Source organism: Chiloscyllium punctatum, chromosome 22 (genome assembly GCF_047496795.1).
Source record: "Chiloscyllium punctatum isolate Juve2018m chromosome 22, sChiPun1.3, whole genome shotgun sequence".
In the NCBI taxonomy this organism is placed as follows: domain Eukaryota; kingdom Metazoa; phylum Chordata; class Chondrichthyes; order Orectolobiformes; family Hemiscylliidae; genus Chiloscyllium; species Chiloscyllium punctatum.
Genome location: NC_092760.1, coordinates 41,687,972 through 41,709,881, shown reverse-complemented (window position 1 = coordinate 41,709,881; position 21,910 = coordinate 41,687,972). Strand labels below are relative to the sequence as shown.

Here is a 21,910-nt window from a genome sequence, read left to right as displayed (position 1 = left end):
TAATCTATATATAAATTGCAGGTTCAATGGTTGTGCTTGGAAGGAGAGAAATGTTTCACCTAGTGGCCAGAGTCGACAACTACAGCATGACAGTTGACACAGTAAAGTTGAGTATAAAATATTGATGTTGTAATTTAGAATAGATTGGGATAATAGGCAGGAATCACAAATCCTAATTATAAAAAATAATGGCCAGCAACAGGAATTTCATGTCCTGTGTCAGGGATTTAAGCATTGTTCAAACTCAAAACAAGGCCATTTAGTACTAACATCAGATGGGCAAATCTTTTCTCTCCCATAGCCTTTCCATGTCATGTCAACTAAAGAAAAGTGTACCATAGTTTTTAAATTTGTTTCCCAAAAGAAATATTGAAGACCCCTTTCTTGCCTTCACTAAGACTCTGGTCTTATAATATGATGCTACAATTGCCTACTTGCTTAACTCCCTTTTAGAGGAGATGTTAAACCAAGGCCTGGTCAGCTGGTTACAGGTTTCATGGCACCATTTTGAAGAGCAGCAGACGTATTCCTGGTGGTCTGGCTAATATTTATCCACCAATTATGATCACAAAAACAGATTATCTGGTCATTTTCATGTTGGTGTTTTGAAAGTTTGCTTTGTGCAAATTGGCTGCCAACTTTCCTAATACAATTGTATCTGCATTTCAACAATACTTATTCGCTGTGAACAGTTTTGAGATATCCCGTAGCTGTGAGCAATGCTATATAAATGCAAGTGTTTCTTGTTTTTTCATACAGGTAAGAAGGTTTAACCTAAATTATATACCAAACTGAGCTGAGCTTCAGCTTGGTTTCATTCACCCAGGAAGGATGAGGAGAGAGAATGATCGCTGAAGAAATTCCAGCTCAGGCACTGAATAGATCTGAGCGAGCAGAAATTACCTCCCTTTACTTGGTCTGCTTGACTGCAGAGCTAGCAACTGACCACAGTGTAAAAGTGAGGATTAAATATTGGAGGACAGAAGTAAGATTGACTGAAGTGTCCTCAGCATTCAAGTGCCAATATCCATGATCAAACTTCTTGCAAGAGATTTGACTCTTCATTTGAGGAACCAAAGAGTGAAAGCCTGAGGATTTAGTGGCTTTTGAAAATAAAAGAAAAAAAAAATCATTTTTAAAATCTTAGATGGCAATAAAATAAAATATCTTTTTGTATCTCATCCAAAATAGGGAGGAATGCAAACAGTATCAGAAAGCTGGAGTGTGGAAATTGCTATGAAGTTTGCAGTATCCCAGATTTTATGATGTTTGTTCTGGCTTCCTGCCAACCTAATGCAGGGAGTTTTTCCTTGACATTACAAGGTGTACTGTTTCTTATCATTCTGAATAACTCTCTCACTTTTAAAAACACAGTTTCTTAAACAAACAGTTGTTATAAATTGCCTCTCTAATCTGGATAACCCTCTTAAAAACCATACTTGTAAAAAAAGAATTTTGGGAATAATTTCACAATGTCGATGTTATGCTCTTGCTTTCTGCTCTTTCACAATCCATGAGCAGCTGCTGACCATGGATCTCCTAATTCCCACCTCACCCACTTCACTTACACCAACCTTCCTCTCTGAATGTGCTGCTTCCAGGCACCAAGAACTGCTGCCTGCTGAGTGGCAGCAGCCTAGGAGGAGGGCAAAGAGGAACAGCACAGGACTGGAGACATTGACACCTGATCGGACTCTCAGATCCACAAGCTCAGACACTGGAACTGAACACAACTTTGAATCAATTATAGAATTGATATCGGCAGAAATCAAATCTATTATTGTAATTAAGAGATTAAATATCAGGGTTCCACCCCTTTCCCCAGGTGTCCTTACATGTATGGCATTACATGGTGCTGGAGTTAGAATTGGTACTTCACATCCGCAGTCTAGGTTCAAATCCAGTCCATGCAATTGGGATTAAAGCCTCCTCAAATTTTCACCTTTAATACAATCTGAAATGTCCTTGAGAGAGCCTCAATGACACAGGGAGAGAGAGCGCAAAGCTGAATCAAACCTCAAACAAGCTGACATTAAATATCAACTGGAAAAGAGAAGCCAGAAGGTGTTTACTACTGATTGTGAGTTAATCTGTGGTGCATTAAAACTAATCCACGTGGTTGGGGTGGTATGGATAAAGTTTTAACTGATTCTGGCCTCAGTGTAACTTATGGTCAATGTAGCTGGAGTTTTATTGTTCACCTGAGCACATGCATAAATGAACATCAGAGTGCAAATCCTCACAAAACCTGGAAACATTTCCCTACATCGACAGCCCTTATCTGGAAAGTCCAGTATGTATCAGGTAACCCCACTCCATCCCCATGTTCACATATACATCGATACTGCTGTAACATTTGTAGGCTATAGTATGATGACTTTCCATTTTCAACACCAGAATTTGAACTCTTTCTGATCCATCGGAAAAGCAGATTAAATGAAGTAACCTGTGCTCAGAGTATAAGAAATAGGAGGAGCAGGCCATTCAGCCCGTCAGTTCTTGCTCTGCCATTCACCAAGATCACAGTTGATCTGATGCATCAATGCTATTTTCACATATCTGCCCCATATCCCTTGACATCTTTAATATCTAGAAAATCATAATTTGATGCCTGCACTTCATCTTGGAGCTCAATGCATCAGCTAAAGTCCTCTGTTAATTTCAGATAGCTGCATGTTCACCCGCAAAAAGGAATCGCCCCTCTGCGTTATTTGAAGTTCTCATTTGATTTTGCAAGCAATTAGTACTGCCTTCATTCTTCAATGTTGCCAAATTACAAGGAGGTGTGGGCAGGGGCTGAAGGAGTTTTGCTGATATTTTGGATTCTTCACAAACCAATTGCTTCCAGACAGGATGCATTAGACTTTCCCAATGGAGTGCAGCATAATTTAGAAGATAAACTGAGGCCACACGTGGAAGGACTAGCTTCTGGAAGATGGAGTACAAGGAGGGGGAGAATGGCTTTCAGGAAGGAGGCTATATCCAGGCAGGATTTTTTATTGCTTCATTCACGGGATGCTGGCATCACTGGCTAGGCCAGCATTTATTGCCCATCCCTAATTGTCCAGAGGGCAATTAAGAGTCAACCACATTGCTGTGGGTCTGGAGTCACATGTAGGCCAGACCCGATAAGGATGGCAGTTTCCTTCCCAAAACAAAATTTAGTGGACCACATGGGTCTTCCCTATAATTGACAATGGATTTGTGGTCATCATTCGACTCTTTAATTCCAGATATTTATTGAATTCAAATTCTACCACTTGCCGTGGCCGGATTCAAGCCAGGTCCCAGTATGCTACTTGGGTCTCTGGATTAATGGATCAATGATATTAGCACTAGGCCATTACCTCTTTGGCAAGATGGTGGTGTTCCTGAGGTTCGCCATATTCCTGCCTCTGCCAGGATGGCCTGTGGTCAGTCTTGCTCTTTGCTGCCCCTTAAGCCTTTAAGTGGGTGGTTAATGATTACTGTGATGAGCCTCACCCTGCAGTCACTGACATTAATGCAGTGCCAGGCAGGCCTATTGACATGCAGTAAGCGCAACGAGTAAAACTGTCCTGGCTGTATGTCATCTCCTGAAAGACTGGTCACTCGTTCAAAGGTAATGGAGGTACACAATATCATAAAAGAGCAGGGCTCTTTGAGAAGATCCCCTTCCTGTGATACCAAAAACCTCTTCGAAAAATCCTCCCTGCCATTACTTCCCCATGGCCTGGATTTCTCCTCAATCTTCGGCACCAGCAGATGCTGTCCGGGCAACAGGCACCGCCTGTCCATGGACACTGCCTTTCTAAAGAGCTACTGGGCTCTGATTGGAGAGCAGCTGTCACTGGGTGGGATTTCTGTCCCTAGAGATCTTAATCTTGGGAGAGGCCAGAAGTTGGCCGCCTGAGTATCACTTAATAATGGCCGGACAACTGAAGGGAGGTAAGCAGGTGAGACTCTGATGCCTCCATATTATCCAGCTCAACATGAAAGACATATACGCTTCAGTAAGGTTTCCTCACTAAAATTTGCCATTTGATGTGAAGATAACCTTAGTCCCTCCCACTGAAGTTACAGATGTTCACAATATCTTGCAATATCTTGTGTGAGAAAAATCAAGGACATTCTCTCTTCACAGAATTGTTGCAGTCCAGGAAGCAGCCATTTGGCCCAATGTAACTGCACCATCTGTAAGGTTTGCAATTCTCTAGTACTCCACTACATTCCCTCTAATTTCTCCTGTCATTCCATGGACCTCTGGTGTCAGTGTATGGCAGTGACTTCTGAAATAGGAGGTCAATGCATCTGCACAGTGAGCAGTGTGCACAGACCCTCACAGTGACTCCATGGCCTGAGACTGAACATTGATCCTCTGGCACCACCCTTAAAAAAATGTTGCTTGGCTATTTGAAACATTCCTTCTCATTTAGTTTGGATATCTGGAAGGTTCTGATCTGGTCTTGGTGCTTTGTCAACATTAAGTGTAGTCAGCCTATCCAATAGCCCCACCCCTTATCAGTTTATACCCGCTAGAAACTGAATGTCCTCCTCTCTCACCATAGCCTGGGTAGCAAATTCCTCCCCAACAAAGACAGATGCAAAATGCATATTTAATACTTTGCTTATTCTCTCTGCTTCTCTGTCTAAATCCATTTATTTTTGTTCTACCAGCCTGAATGTCTCATTTTTCCATCTGTTTGCTATTTATATACCTTTAGGAGGACATTAGAATTCCCTTTTACATTAGCTGCCAATTTCTTTTCAGACTTTCTCTATGCTTCTTTGTTTTCCCACCACCACTCTGAACCTTCTATATTCAGCTTGGTCCTCAACCAGCAATTTCCCTGATATCTGTCATAAGCACAATTTTTCTGCTTTATCACAACCATCTCTTTTGTCATCAGCAAATTCTGGATTTGTTTGCCCTACATTTCCCTTTCAAGGAAATGTACCTGCAACATGCCCAAATCATTTCGTTTTTGAAGGTAATCCTATATTCCAGCTACTCCTTCTCCTGCCAACCGTAACTCCACTTACTTCAACCTTGATCTAATCTTACTCCTCTGACGCTAGTTTTCTGCCAATTAACTTTCTTGGCCTGGATTGTCCATTGTCGTTTTCCTGGGTCACCCTAAATCTTCACTGTCCCTCAAATGCTCCCCCATTGACACTTGATCCAATTGGATCATGTCATTCCCAAGAACCAGATCTAGCAGTGTTTTCTTTCTCATTGAACTTTTACTATCCCTGTATATTCAGATAATTAAAGTCCCTTGTTATAACTACTATACCATTTTTGTACTTCACTGTAATTTATTTGCAAATTTGTTCCTTTACATCCTTTTCAGTGGCTGATGGTCTATTGACTACATCAAGCAATTGAACTGCACCTTTTATTTCCTTAGCACTGGCTAAATAATTCTGTCCTTGTCCCCTTTCCACATCCTCTTTCTCCAGCACTGCAATACTCTCCTTAATCAATATGCCACCTTCACCCTTTTGCTATTCTCTAGTTTCCCTTGTATCCAGGAATATTTAATAACCAGTCCCTTCCTGAAGGAGGAGAAAGTGAGGACTGCAGATGCTGGAGATCAGAGCTGAAAATGTGTTGCTGGAAAAGCGCAGCAGGTCAGGCAGCATCCAAGGATCAGGAGAATCGACGTTTCGGGCATAAGCCCTTCTTCATTCCTGAAGCCAGGTCTCCTTTCTAGCCACAGCTCCATGTCCCACTTGGCAATCTGCCAGCAACTCACAAACTAATTTACCACTCTCTGCGCATTCATATACTTGCACAGTAACCCTGACTTTTATTTCATTACTTTCTCACGCATTCTGAACCCACTAATTAACTTAATTTTCTCCATTGTATAGCAATCTATCTCTCGAATTTGGTGCACCTTGGAATTCCTCTCTGATACTCTCTATTAGCTCCCACACGCTTACCAAGTTAGTTTAAACTCTCCCCAATAGCATGAGCAAAATATCGTACAAGGAACTCAGTCCCAGTTCTGTTCAGGTGTAAACCATCCAACCCATAGAGGTCCCATATCTCTACAGTCATTTGCAATGTCCCAACTCCTCCATTTTGTCCCAACTTTCCAGCCACAATTTGTCTGCTTTATCCTCCTATTTCTAATATTCGTGTGTGTCACTGGGTGTAATCCAAGTTGCTATTTTTGTAGTGCCTGCTGGCTGTTCACCCAGCAGTACAGTGAGGTCCTTGATTCTGACTCACCAACCAGGATTCAATTCTGGGCCTGTAGTAAAGTCTCTCTTTCTCTTGCTCAGACGAATCACTTATCAGTGAGTGTTTCCAGTCTTCTTGTAGCCATGGATTTGACTCTGGCTGCATTCCCAGTGGTTGTAACATGACTGGTGAAAGGCTGTTGTCTTTCAGTGGTTGAGAATCAGACAATCTCTGGCAGCTCAGCGTCTAGAAGGCCCAGAATCAGAATGAAGCACCTTCAAATTGTTTGTGAGAGGCAGCGCTGACCGGGTGACAGGCAACAGCAAGGGTTGAGCGGCAGTTACGATGTTATTCTGAGACATGACAACATGCTTCATGAAGCCACTGCCCGCCTCTGTGAGCCATACCTCAGCAATCCCAGCAATTGGTTGGAGGACAAAAAGCTTGACTGCAAACCCCATTGCACACCCGTGCTCCACAGCCATGGTGACTGCACGCTGAGCTTCCACTGCAGCACTCACCTACTGCTGGAAGCTGTTGCATTATGGGAGAAACTGAGGCTTCAGTCAACAAATGTTGCATTATGGTTGGGAACACAAGAATGATGATGCATTGGTTACCACTTCCTCCGTGGAAAGGAAGGGCCTCAAGTTCTAAGGAAACCTCTGTGCCAAGTTGGCATGGATTCCTTCTTACTAGCATTGAGTTGACACTTTCTAGCAGTCGACCAATACACCAAGTATTTTATTGTGCTCATCCGATGTCTTCTATACATTCTGGGATCAATGTGCCCTCCCCAAGAGTCCTCCTCAGCATCACTTGTTTGTAATCTCCCCACTCCAGCAAACTCTATTAGACCTGCTAGTGCCCTCATTTCAAGTGACCCGTTCTCAGTATTTGATCACATGCAGATTGCATCTCTGTGAAATCCTCAAAAGTTTATGCAGTTTTTGAATTTGAGCTGGTTGTGGAAATCCAGGTGCTGTATCTTCATGTTCACACAGTTCTTGGAGTTTCTCCATTGCCTGGCCAGGTTATGGTTCTTGGCTATCAAAAAGGAGAAAGAAATGAGAACGATTGTGGTAAAAGGCAGAGGGAAAATAAGGGCTGCATGCTTTCACTACCTCTAAATCAGAGGCACTGTGGGATTGAAGGGAGATGTGCTGTAAGATTACATATGAGGATACTGTCATCTTTGGTGGTTTCAGCACTTCTTTTGTCCATGATCAGTGAGTGCCATCTCTTCCACTGTGGGAAAGATGAAGATGGTACCCTCCAATTACCTCTGTCTGTCTCTAGTTGTGCACAACTTTGTCCTGCAGGAGGGAGGGAAAGGTAAGCTCTGACTTTTCTCTCTGGAGAGAAGGAGAAAAAGAGGAGACTTGATCGAGGTATACACGATAATGAGTGGAATAGATAGAGTCAATATCCAGAGACTTTTCCCCAGGACAGGATTGACTGGGGATACACTGGTTAAACAGCTATATAATTTCTAATGTATATGAAAACTACATACCTGAATGAGTGAGCAGGCTCAAAAGGTTAAATGGCCTTCCCTGCCTCAACACTTCATGGTCCCTTATGTTCCTGTGTCAGATATGAATCTAGATAATAGAGCAGTTGGTAGATGGGTACTGGGGATAATGTGAGTTAAGCAGTGACTGAAGTTGGTCTAGAGGAATTAAGGGCTACGGGGAGAATGCTGGCAAGTGGAGCTGAAATGCGCATCAGCCATGATTGAATGGCGGAGTGGACTCGATGGGCCGAATGGCCTTACTTCCACTCCTATGTCTTATGGTCTTATGGTCTTGGTGACACAATGGTGAGACATGGAATTTGAATTTTCCGTCACTTGACATTGCCATTTGAGTGAGGTCGTTGAATCTTGTCATTGATCCTATCAAGTCAGCCCGGTGTTACCTCCACATTCATCCACTTCTGTTTTCAGGCGGCTCTGTTGCCCCCAGGATATTTCCCTTCCTTCCCCGCATCCTTCACCAAGGCTTTCAGTGCAGCATCTTTAAACATGGGAGCCCGATCTCTTCCCTGTTGTGTCACTCTTCGGTCTTTCTTGCTGGTTCTGTTCAGTTCCCAATGCTTCTAGCAGCCCAATGCTGCTCTCCTTTTAGAGGTAAAGCCTAGCTTTTAACACTGCCGCTTATATTTATCTGGTGTTAGTCATTCACACAACTGACTACTGCCCCAGCCACTTAACAAGACAGTCTTGGCTGGATGCTGACATTCTGAGAAACAGCGGGCAGCAAAAAAAGGTTAACGGAATACCCATCCATGAGCATGGCTAACCAAGCACCATAATTCCTGCACCATTCAAATCAAATGGCTTGCCCCTTAATACTGTACTGTACGTTTGCTATCTCCAGTCTAGGCTCCATTATGCTTGTACTGCATGAAAGGACTGAGCTGGGAGGCTACCAAAGGTGCACCTTGTGCTGATGACCCTTCCTGAGGACCATCCTTAACTCCCGCTGCCTGCAGAATGGATTCCCTCCTCCAGGCTACAGCTAATGCGCTTCCCTGAAACTGCAATCACTTCTGTGCTACTGCTGGCCCATACAATTAAAACTGCCACCTCGTAACAACAATACATTACATCTTTGTTCTTGTAACCAGGTCATTGTACATGAGCTGCAGAGAAGGAAATCTTGCAGGGAAGATCAAACGCCTGGAACAAAGTCTGTCTGATTTCCCTTCTGTATAAATGAATGGTACTCAGGTCAGTTCCACGGAAGGCATGGATTTCCTCCCTGCATTCTGACAACCTATCTAGCTCAGTATCTCTATATTCAGATACACCTCCAAATGAGAGTGTCCACATGACACAGTTGGAACATTCTCAGGTAATACTATCATAAACTTGTTTAAGAAAGGTCAACTCAAGTTCATACTTCCAGACCTGTTTGAAATATCCTGACTGTTTCTTTTGTTGATTCAAAGTTGTTATATCTACTGCTCTGTCCAGAAGTCCATCTCCTTATCAGGAAGTTGCTCACATGAAGAATAATTGATATCAGTTCTCAATTTGCTTTATAAGAAGTTGAGTCATGGCCACTTGCCAACTGTCACAATTAAGTTTGAACTAATGTGCTGAACCTTCCTTGCCTCCAGTCGTTGTTAGCTTGTGTATGAGGCACTTCTGGAAACGCTCTATTTTCTCCAATCTGGCCCCATTATCTCAAATCTCTTACTCTAAGGACCAGCCTTATAGCTGCTCTGTTAACCACCTCAGAGACATTAATGACTTCCAGGTATCTCTGGGCAAGATTGTAAGCAGTACTCAAGGGTTCCTGACGGAAGCAATGTATAATTTGAGCACAACTTGTTTTGAATTATGCTCCACTGATCTGTTTACAAAGTCCAACATCCTGTTTGCCTTACAGGTGTCACTGTGGAGCAGCAACCAATGTGTCAGAAGGTTCAGTGTGCAAGTTCTAGAGAAAGATTTCATTATGTTAGGGGCTGTCTGCTGCAGTACAGAGAGGCTGCTGTCTTGTGAAAGCACCTCCCTGTAAATGAACTGTTAAACCGTTGCCCTGTCTACCTGTTCCTTTGGTTCAGGCAGATATTGCCTATGGAAGAATGTGAAGTTTTGCTTCTGTCTGTCAACAACACCATCACAAACAGATTATCCATATTTTACCTGTTCTATTGCTGCCATATCTTTATGTACATACCAGAAGTATTTAACTGCAATGTTATTGGGAACAATTCTGACAGGCACAATAATGCACAATATAAATCCAAATTTTTGTTGTTCTATTATTAGCGCTCACATCCAAACACTTGAAAACTTAAAAATCCATTAGAGAAAGTGTACTCCCTGATCAACCTCTAATCTCATCAGTCATACACCATTGCCTGTCAGCATGTGAAAGCTAAAATCTGCTCCACTTTCATTGCACCCTTTTGGCTATGTGCAAGTGATCTCCCCACTGCCAGCTCGCTATCCCTTTGGAGATGTCCTGGGTGTTTCAGACTGCTGCACTTGGCTGCTGCCTATTATTGGTACTAGGAATTGGAAAATACATCCTTGTAACACAATAATGGTCTTAAAGCTGTCTCATATTCCCCACGGGATAAACGGTATGCCTCTCCCACTTCCCCTCCAATCTCCAACAGTAAAACATAACAATTATAAAAGGAAGACCTTAGCTTACACAGGCATTTATTATAAACCATCTCCTCGAATTTAAAATCCCATACAACGGGACTAGAACAATACTGTTCTACTACTTTTATTTGCATTCCATTTTATCTTCATCTGTCACTTCTCCCACTCTCTGCCTTCAGTCCCGCTCCTTTCTTTCTCAACTAGTGTTCTCCTTTTTCTTGTTTTCTCCCTCCCTTCCTTTCATCCAGTCTCTTCTTTCCTTATTTTCATTATCTTTTCTCCTGTACAGTTCACAAAGCACTTCCCATGCCCGTACTTAAACATCTAACACAGAATTACAAAAGCAGGTAAATAACTTACCAATAACTTCAGAATTGTGGGATCTCTGACGAAAGGAACATTTGATAAGCACAGCAATGCAACTCCAACAACACAAGAAGCACAGGTAAAGCTCATTAAAACAGAACACAGGTGCTTGTAACAAGCAGAAATTCTTATCATCCAGACTCTCTTCCCTTTAACTATTTTAACTTTTCCCCTTCAGTCCCCAGCATTTCATTTCAAAGAGTGGCCACTGGCCAGTAATTCTCTACCCTACAGGTTTCCAATGTCACGACTGCAGTTTTTCTCATTTGCTAGCTTTGTTTACTCACTAATTTTAGCACGCCAAGCCTTTCAGTGTAGTGAAGCTCTAAACAAAAGCTGAGGGCTTTGATAATATTAATAAATGGCTGCTTTCACTGATAATTCAGGCATGTGGTCACACCTTTATTCAGACAGAGGTTTGGTAGCGCCTAGAGCAAACCAATCCCTAATAGGAAGACATGGGGCTTACCATTCACCTGTTGAGGGGAGTACGGCTCGGATCCAGAATCAGGAGGGGATTCAGGTAAAGTGCTGAGAAGACAAAAGCATTGCACAACATTCAGTTATATGATAAAAATAATTGAAAGCTATGATTTAGCCCATAGCTTAACTTGAAGACAATTCAAATAAATATAACATAAATACTGAACCATTTCTTAACGGCAGGTTGGAATTCCTGTAACTGGCTTTAGAAATGAATCAAAAACCATAAAAGGAAATATATTGTTATGTTTTCTTTTAATCATTTCCTTATTTCTTTTATTTAAAATCAAAACAGTGTGCATTCGTTTCCGCGTCACAATGTTCTTCCTTGTAGCTTTATCAATCCTCTACATACACAGGCAAGGGCTGGGCAAAGCTGCTGGAACAATATTCTGACAAGATCCTTTAAAAAAGGAACATCATTATACACAGAATGAGTGAATGGTTGGCCCACCCAGTGGACTGGCAGGTTTTAGGGCGAAGATCTTTCATTTTGTGAATTCAGGATGGTGGCTGATTTGAATGTGTCAATGACGGATATACAAACACAAGTTGCGCCATCTGTTCCCCTGGAAATCCACAGAAGCAGAGGAAAAAGTATCAGCGAAAAGCAGTTTTAAAAGAAGGTCAGCATAGGGATGAGACAAACTGTTTACATTTCCCATGTTAAAATTAATGTGTCTCAATCTTCTGACAAATTCAGTATTGAGACACTGAAAAGGAATTTCTCACCCAACCCTCAGCCACCTGCCTCTATTTCTCATTATAATTAAAAACTACAGAGAAAGCACAAAGTTACAGAATACAAATTAGGAGAGAAAATGAGTTAAGTCAGTGTCGGTGAACTCGTGCTGAATGTCCAGAAGGGAGTTGCATCAGACCCAATGAAGTAAACACGAGGAGCAAATTATTGCAGATGCTGGAATCTTTACTGAAGACAAAAAAATGCTGGAAATCACAGTGGGTCAGCCAGCATCCATGGGGGGAGAGAGAGAGAGGGAGAGAGAGAGAGAGAGAGAGAGCAAACTAATGTTTTGAGCCTAGATGACTCATCATTTAATCAACTGCCATGTCTCTTTGAGGAATTCCCACCCTGAAGACGTTTTGCTCTTCCCTACAACAGGAATTCCAATTGTCTATCAGCAGCCTTTCTCCCCCATCACTCCACCCTGCCCACGATTGCATAAATGCTGGCCCCTCCACACTTCACGTCAGCTCTGATCAAGAGTCATCTAAACGTTAGCTTGCTCTCTCTCCATGGATGTGACCTTACCTACTGTGATCTCTTGCATTTTTTGTTTTCAGAAATAAACATGGAGTTCGGGCAGAGAAAAATATGAAAAATGGCCAGATCAAACTTTTGGTTCAAGGAGGTAAATGTGAGAAGCATGTTAGAAAAGGTTAAAGTGATTTATCACAAAACGTTTACTTCCATTTACATGACCAATTCCCTTCAATATGCCCACCATGTATTTTTGTGAACTACATAAGAAGAGATACACTTTCAAAGCTTATCTCTGTTATGTAATCACAAAATCTGGAATAGTCTTTAGGGTTCAAAGTTTGGGAGAAGATTTGTAGCTCGGGTGCTCGTTGTTGTGGTTCTGTTCGCCGAGCTGGGAATTTGTCTTGCAAACGTTTCGTCCCCTGTCTAGGTGACATCCTCAGTGCTTGGGAGCCTCCTGTGAAGCGCTTCTGTGCTGTTTCCTCCGGCATTTATAGTGGCCTGTCTCTGCCGCTTCCGGTTGTCAGTTCCAGCTGTCCGCTGTAGTGGCCAGTATATTGGGTCCAGGTCGATGTGTTTGTTGATAGAGTCTGTGGATGAGTGCCATGCCTCTAGGAATTCCCTGGCTGTTCTCTGTTTGGCTTGCCCTATAATGTTAGTGTTGTCCCAGTCGAATTCATGTTGCTTGTCGTCTGTGTGTGTGGCTACTAAGGATAGCTGGTCGTGTCGTTTCGTGGCTAGTTGATGTTCGTGTATACGGATTGTTAACTGTCTTCCTGTTTGTCCGATGTAGTGTTTTGTGCAGTCCTTGCATGGGATTTTGTACACTACATTAGTTTTGCTCATGTTGGGTATCGGGTCCTTCGTTCTGGTGAGTTGTTGGCTGAGCGTGGCTGTTGGTTTGTGTGCTGTTATGAGTCCTAGTGGTCGCAGTAGTCTGGCTGTCAGTTCAGAAATGCTCCTGATGTATGGTAGTGTGGCTAGTCCTTTGGGTTGCGGCATGTCCTCGTTCCGTTGTCTCTCCCTTAGGCATCTGTTGATGAAATTGCGAGGGTATCCGTTTTTGGCGAATAGGTGTTCCTCTTCCTCTTTTTGTAGTTCTGGTGTGCTGCAGAGTGTTGTGGCCCTTTTGAATAGTGTCCTAATGCAACTTCTTTTGTGTGTGTTGGGGTGGTTGCTTTCATAGTTTAGGACTTGGTCTATGTGTGTGGCTTTCCTGTAAACCTTTGTGGTGAATTCTCCGTTCGGTGTTTTCTTTACCATCACATCTAGGAATGGGAGTTGGTTGTCCTTTTCTTCCTCTCTAGTGAATCGGATTCCTGTGAGTGTGGCGTTGATGATCTGGTGTGTGTTCTCTATTTCTGTGTTTTTAATTATTACAAAGGTGTCATCCACGTATCTGACCCAGAGGTTGGGTTGAATTTGCGGTAAGACTGTTCTAACTTTTGCATTACTGCTTCTGCTATGAGTCCAGAGATCAGTGAGCCCATGGGTGTGCTGTTGATTTGTTCGTATATTTGGTTGTTGAATGTGAAGTGTGTTGTGAGGCACAAGTCCAGTAGTTTAAGTATGCCGTCTTTGTTGATAGGTTCAACGTCCTGTTGTCTGTTATGTCTGTCCAGCAGGTTGGCTATTGTTTCTTTGGCTAGGGTTTTGTCGATGGAGGTGAACAGTGCCGTTACATCGAATGAGACCAAGGTATTCACCAAAAACGGATACCCTCGCAATTTCATCAACAGATGCCTAAGGGAGAGACAACGGAACGAGGACATGCCGCAACCCAAAGGACTAGCCACGCTACCATACATCAGGAGCATTTCTGAACTGACAGCCAGACTACTGCGACCACTAGGACTCATAACAGCACACAAACCAACAGCCACTCTCAGACAACAACTCACCAGAACCAAGGACCCGATACCCACCATGAGCAAAACCAATGTAGTGTACAAAATCCCATGCAAGGACTGCACAAAACACTACATCGGACAAACAGGAAGACAGTTAACGATCCGCATACACGAACATCAACTAGCCACGAAACGACACAATCAGCTATCCTTAGTAGCCACACACACAGACGACAAGCAACATGAATTCGACTGGGACAACACTAACATTATAGGGCAAGCCAAACAGAGAACAGCCAGGGAATTCCTAGAGGCATGGCACTCATCCACAGACTCTATCAACAAACACATTGACCTGGACCCAATATACCGGCCACTACAGCGGACAGCTGGAACTGACAACCGGAAGTGGCAGAGACAGGCCACTATAAATGCCGGAGGAAACAGCACAGAAGCGCTTCACAGGAGGCTCCCAAGCACTGAGGATGTCACCTAGACAGGGGATGAAACGTTTGCAAGACAAATTCCCAGCTCGGCGAACAGAACCACAACATAGTCTTTAGGGTTTCACTGAATCCTGTACACTATCTCACCATCTTTGTACGATGTAAGAGAATTTCCTGATGATGTCTGTCAGTTGTTTGCTGTTTACATGTCTCATGAATTGTAACAGCCAGTTGGAGATGCTGCTAGGAAGCTGCTGCTATAGACTTAGGCCAATTAATTCTTTACAAGTTAACACTAACTCTTTAGATTTACACAGGCCAGTTTTAACTTTTGGCAGGCTTTTTTGAGTGTACATGGAACAACAGGCTGCCATCCAATAATGTCTGTGAGGCTCAACCAAATCTCAGTTGAGAGCAGTCCACATGTCTCTGCAATGATGACTGACTCTGAATCAGAGTGCAGGATTCCCAGTTTTTCTGGTACCGATTATAGATTGCATGATCCTCTTAAAAGTGAGCAGTCATTTACTCTGCTGCATAATTTGTAAAGACTTCAATATATAATTAGCACTGAAGGTCTTCCAGAAGAGTTGCGAGCCCACAAACAGATCTTCTTCCCACTGATGTTAAAGGAGATGCTGCACAAGACCTGGACAGAGATAGAAGAAAATGGAAAGGATGGGAGCTGCACTCAGTATATGAGTTCAATGCTGTGTGAGGTTCAAGTTGCTTACACAAACAGCAACAGCCATTATTATGCTTTGTACTATTACATTTGCTGCACTGGGTCTTTTAAATTTCATTTCTTCTCCCGCTCACACTCCAATCGTGACCCTCTCTGCTCTCCCCAACTGCCCTTTAATCACATGGTACACCAGACACAGGCAAACACTGACAAATATATTCACACACAAATGCACACACATCAGACACAGATATCAACAGATATACACACACCAGACAGACAGACAGATACACAGATATCGACAGATTTACACACCAGACAGACACACACACGACACAGATATCGACAGATATACATACCAGACAGACAGACAGACACACACACACACACCATACACAGGTATCAACACACACACACATACATTAACAGATAGAAACAGATAGACACACACACCTGGCACAGACATCAACAGATACACACACGTTCACACTTGATGCATTCAGACACACACACATACCAGATATATACATATACACGTGACACGTTCAGACACAGTCATGCACATACACACTTGATTTCTTCATTATTGAACAAACAATACCTGAAATGCTCAATTGGCTGTTCTCAAACAGGATCCACTTTCTTGCACACTGTGACCCACAGTGTGTTGCCTCTTCCTTTTAGTACACCTGATTGAGTTGCTCCTCACATCCACATGGGATCCCTTGCAGTAACCAGGCACTAATTCATTCCTACTCATTCTGCTGCACAAACTACTTCACAACCACTGACAGGGGTGCTGAACTGATGGAGGGCCAGCCTTCACTTCAGGAGTAATTTGATTGTAGTGGTTGGAGAGGTCTGCAATATGAGAAGATGCTGCAGCCTCTTCTGCTGCTTCCTGGTGTCCCTGAGGAACATGATCTACTGATTGGTAAAGCCTTAGTAAAGAGATTTTTACTCACCTGCTTGGCGCAGGCCTGACTTCCAAACTGAGAAAATGGCTGACCTCAACTGCTGGAACCTGGAAAGATCTGAAAGTGAGTGGTGCAGGCTGCAGTGAATTTCACCGCTACAGTGCCAACTGAACAGGAGGTGCAGGCCTTTCTGAAAATGGTTTCAGATGAACAGCAGTGTCCTCAATCAGTCTCTTCATGAATAGAATTCTAACTAGCCCTGCTGCAGATGCTTGTAGTCCTCTCATTTACTGTTGCTGCTCTTTCTCCAGACGGAATGGAAGGACCAAGACAAATCCTATGTCCTGAGCATCCACAGGCTCTGTGCTGGACAGTTTTATGGTACTGTCAGAAAAAGCATCAATATCCATTCTGCCTGCTTCACGGTAAAAGTGCAATGATTTTTCTCCAAATAAATACCAATGACTCAAGTGCTTGCAGGTGAATGACCATTTAAATTCCACTTCCAATGGTTAATTTTAGAAATGTGCTACCCAATACTGAGAGATAACAGACAATAAAACAGCTTCACAGTCCTTCTGATACCATGGGATTCTTCTTTCTGTACAATATTGAGGCTTCCATCTGAAAAAGTGCATGCTTGCAAAGGTCTCAGTCAAAATGAGGGTGGACTAGTTGGGAACTGTACTGTTGTGCTATTGGGATAGCAATTTGGATATCACATTCACTTGAGGCCAGCATACGGAGCAACACAAGTAGGTCATGATGAGAAAAGCAGCAGCAAGAAGCGTGGCATTACTGTGTTGATAAAAGCATCTACTGTCATGTTCTGGTTTTTCTGTTGCTGTTTGTAAAGCCATGATTCTTACAGGCACAGAATGGGAAAGTCAGACGAAATGATGTTTTTCGCACAACTGCCCTCTTCACACCTTAGCTAGGCTATGAAAATGAATCCTACCATCTAACCAACATGTAATACAGTCAGAATTTTATTTCTATGCTGCCCTTCACTATGGGAAGCTTTCAATGTGTGGCCAAGTATTCGACCAGGATTAGCTCTATGAATTTCATTTAGTGGTTAACTCTTTAAGCAACAATCATAATTGTTATTTTATTCCCAGTATAGACTAATAAACAATATTCAATATTATATGTCAATGATGATTCGTCTGTTCCATAACTAATTCTCTTTTCACTTTCTTATATTTCCCTGAATTTTATCAATTTACTTCAGCATCCATGTAATTTGGTGTTAGAGACATTCTAAGATAAAACTTTATAAATATTGTGATCAGTAAAAGATTATTGTTCACTGGTCAATACTCTATAAATTCATTGATTGTTATTCTTTGTTTCCTATTAGCAAGGTGGTTTATGAACTGTGCAAGCAAGCTAATCTGAGGAAAGGTGAGGTGGCCAAGTTCAATCTGTTCTATAACTTCTTTATTTCTGCTGTGACCTTTTCAAGGTATGCTTTTCTTGTTTGTAGGACGTGGGGGCAGAGAAAATCCCTCTGAAAGGCCTGTGAAAAAAAAAATCCATTGCCAAAAACAGTCAGTTAGAATCATATAATTGAACTTGATTCAGTTAGGGGCTCCATGGGTTAAACATGTGCATAAAAACTGACCCATTTTTACTAATTGCAGCCAGACCACACAGTCTGTTTTGAATCATTCTCTATAATGTAAAGGTTTATCAGATTTTTTTTTAAAGCAATGTTTGCATGGTGGATACAAGTTAAACATTGGGAGCTAGTCTGTACCAGGCTGACAAGATGGACTTAATCTACATACCTCTGCGAATGGGGGAGGGGAAACTTTCCTTAAAAGCATCTTTTCCATATTGTATATATCTGGTTCCAACTACACCACTGTATAAAGAATACAGTATACAGTAGAAAGTCCCACAGAGTACTCTGCTTACTGTACCTACGTATAGTAGGAATGAATTAGAAGTTCTTTGATGACTGGTTTCTTGCTAGGATTGCAGCAGAACACCTCATGAAAGCTCCAGGAAATCAGTGGGGGTCTGATAGTGCCTAGGTTCCACTTCCTGGGAAGTCTACTAATACCTTGTAAGGGACAGAATATCTGTCCAATTGTTGAGGAAAATTACTCCATGGATGTCAGGGTACTAGAGGTGAGCCCTTCCTCAGCCTACAATAGTGGAAATTATGTTGAGAGATTGAAATATCGGTGAAAATATCCTGGACTCCATCAGGCTGGGCCATTGGTGTAAGTCCAGCTTTGGCAAGGAGATTGGACCCTCCAGTGTAAGGGGATAGCACAGAAAATTGGATTAATGCATTACTACAGCTAAGTGCTTACTGATTTATAAATCACACTTGGTGGGGAAGGGGCAGGATTTGATGGCCTAATCCTGCTCCTATTTCTCCTGTAAACAGAGAAATGTCTGTCAATTCCTAACGTCAGGGAGGAAGGATGACAACAGAACTGGCTTTGCGTCGCTGCAGTCTTTGCCTGAATAGGATCTATAGGTACCAGTGATGTAGTCAAACTGGCACTTGAGATTGTTCATTTCATGTTCATAGGCTCACAGAATTATTACAGAATAGTGAAAGGCCATTTAGCCCAGTATGTCTTCCACTTTCCTGCCTTCTGCCTGTAACCATGCATACTGAGTGGCACGGTGGCTCAGTGGTTAGTGCTGTTACCTCACAGCACCAGGGTCCCAGGTTCAATTCCAGCCTTGGGCAACTGTCTGTGTGGAGTTTGCACGTTCTCCCCATGTCTGCGTGGGTTTGCTCCGGTTTCCTCCCAAAGATGTGTAAGTCAGGTGAATTGACCATGATAAATTGCCCATAGTGCTAGGTGCATTAGTCAGAGGGGAAATGGGTGTGGGTGGGTTATTCTTCGGAGGGTCGGTGTGGACTTGTTGGGCCGAAGGGCCTGTTTCCACATTGTAGGTAATCTAATAATATTCCTTTTCAAATGATCATCTAACTTCGTCTTGACTGCTTAGTGTTAATATGGGAGGTTCAATATTGAAGGGCTCCATTATTTGCAAACCTAACACAACAACAGAGATGGTGACTCAAGGCATTATGAGAGCAGACTGCTAATTGGCTGCCCAATCTACATGTAGCTAATTAACAGTTGAGGAATAGGAACAGGTAGGGCAGAAAGGAAGCCAGTCTAGTTTACATTAACCATGGCAGCCATTAAAGCGGCTACAGTTCAATGGCATTTTCTGGTGAAAGAAAGGTAGAGTAAGAAAAACAAAGGGCTGTAATCCAGGGAAGGGTTGACTGCATTTCCTGTGTGTGAACTTGGAGCTCACCATTGATGTAGCAAGGGAGAGGAAGGAGAGCCCTCCTAAAGGGTAGCAAAAGAAAATGAAGAAGGTCTTAGATTGAGGACATCTACACAGTGATAGGTGTGATCCCCAGAAACTAGCTCCAATGTAGGGAGCCATTTAATGATCTCATTCACTAAACATACCCACTGCAATGCTGAGTTCCCAGAACAGGCCTTTGGGTTTTCAAACATCAACTGACAAAGCAGTTGAGGGGGATGAAGGTGCATGCTGCTCCTGAACATGGACAGAGTATATTCTGGGTACATACTAAGCCCTCAGCTGGACTATGAGCCATGGTGCTGATGTGGGTTTGCATCTTCCCATATCAATGAGCCACAGTGTTGAGGCCAATAGTGCTCAATTTCTCTTGTGTTTTTCCATTTTGGCAATGGAAGTGGGGGTCTATCTTAGCCAAGAGAGGGTCAGACAGGAGGACTGGGTCCATACTTGCATGTCATTGTCACAACAAAACGAGTATTTGTGGAGATTGGAATCCATAAGAAATTGGTGATTCACATAAGGGGTTGCATTGCATTCCAGCCCCATCTGACAGCTTTTCAAAAATAGAATTGCATTTAGAAGCTTCAGCTCTGTGCTCTCAAAGGCAAGATGTGATCTTTTGTTGAGATGCTATGCCTGACTCCATTACCATCACCAGGCCAAGTACTGGAGCTGACTGCAGACTAAACTCCATCTAAACACCTTGGCCAGCAGGAATAGGCATCCTTCTATATGTCAGAGTTCCCCAGAGTAGTGTGGAGGCCATGCGCTAACGATAGAAGAGTCTGTTCAACAGGTGTGTCACCATAAGTCAGAGCTTTGAACAGATGAGAAAGTGACTGATTTTACTGAGAGCTATATGCAGCAGCACAGAGTAAATGCAGGAACTGAGCACTGGTGCTCTTGGGCTATATGCTGCACCATGTGAACTTGGCCAGTCTGTGATTGCTGAAATATTTAATGTAGATACCAGTTGTGCCTGAGCTGGTGGCCTGCTCCATTGACCCAGAGTATCATTTCAAAGCTGAGGTACTGACCTCCCATGGGGCACCAGCATCATCCAACTTGCCCCATTTATGCAGCTGGGTTTCAGCATGCCCCGGCATCGATGAAATGCATCAACTACTGGATTGTGCCCCCACAGACACCTTTACAACAACAGCCACCACTCTCATACCTCAGTCAAAACAGAGACAAGAATGTAAGGTAACGCCATCTCATTCAAGGCCACAAGATGTGCTGAGAGCAAAGACCGTCACAATGAGCAGAGCACTGAGCAGGTATAATGGAGCACTTATTGTCCTTTCCAGCAGCATGTGAGATTAGATTAGATTCCCTATTGTATGAAAACAGGTCCTTCAGCCCAACAAGTACACACCGACCCTCTGAAGAGTAACTCAGACAGACCCATTCCCTTAACCTATATTTATTCTGACTAATGCACCTAGCACTATAGCCAAATTAGCATGGCTGATTCACCTGACCTGCATATTGTTGGACTGTGGGAAGAAACTGGAGCTCCCGGAGGAAACCCACAGACTTGGGGAGAACATGCAAACTCCACACAGACAGTCACTCGAGGCAGGAATCGAACCTGGGACCCTGGTGCTGTGAGGCATCAGTACTAACCACTGAGCCACCGTGCTGTCCAATGAAATGTAAATCTTGATCCATGAAGCTTGATGTGTGAGCTTCCTTTTATTAAAACTGGTAAATGAGAGGAGGGTTGAGACGTTGAAGGGAGTAAGGATTTGTAAATGGTGAGGTTGAAAGCTCTGGGCAGATGTGCTTCCTTCTTTGGCTGTAATTTTTTTTATGTCCTCGGGCTATGTCTTCAATTGACATGTTGTCCCAGGCAACTCAAACCGAGTTCCACAGCACACTGTTCCTTCTGGGTTCAAAGGACTCGTGTGAAACATGCCTGGTTCAGATGATTCCATATATCGACAGCATTCGGACAAGAGTCTCATGTCCCAGGCCTTACCAGGCTAGTTCTCTCTGCAGCCTGGGCATCTCGACTCAATCTTTCACCTCTGACTCTTCCTCCTTCTCCTCTACTATGTTCTGCTTCTCTTCTGAGCTCTTTGTGTACTAGCTCTTTTTCAAGGTCCACCTTTCTCAGGAGAGCTATGAATAGAGGACCAGAGCAAGACCCTTACAGCGCACCATCCAGGCATCGGGATCTCATCTTCAGAAGCAGAGCAACTTACTCAGGGGTGAGTACATGGCTTCAGTCATATTACTTCTCTGCCTCTATCTCAGGGTCACATGACAGGGTGAGTAACTCTTTACAAGAATATAGGTTGCCCACTAGAATCC

The 21,910-nt window shown here is 43.0% G+C and overlaps 1 protein-coding gene across 7 annotated transcripts in view; it reads right to left on the bottom strand.

The window, feature by feature from the left end:
- Positions 1-21,910, bottom strand: part of myrf (myelin regulatory factor) — a 237,814-nt gene that overhangs the window by 82,679 nt on the left and 133,225 nt on the right. For all 7 annotated transcript variants that reach the window (XM_072592149.1, XM_072592145.1, XM_072592142.1 and 4 more), the window contains one exon: positions 11,137-11,198. In XM_072592149.1, the coding sequence (XP_072448250.1) occupies positions 11,137-11,198 (62 nt within the window). The remainder of the gene's footprint in view (positions 1-11,136; positions 11,199-21,910) is intronic.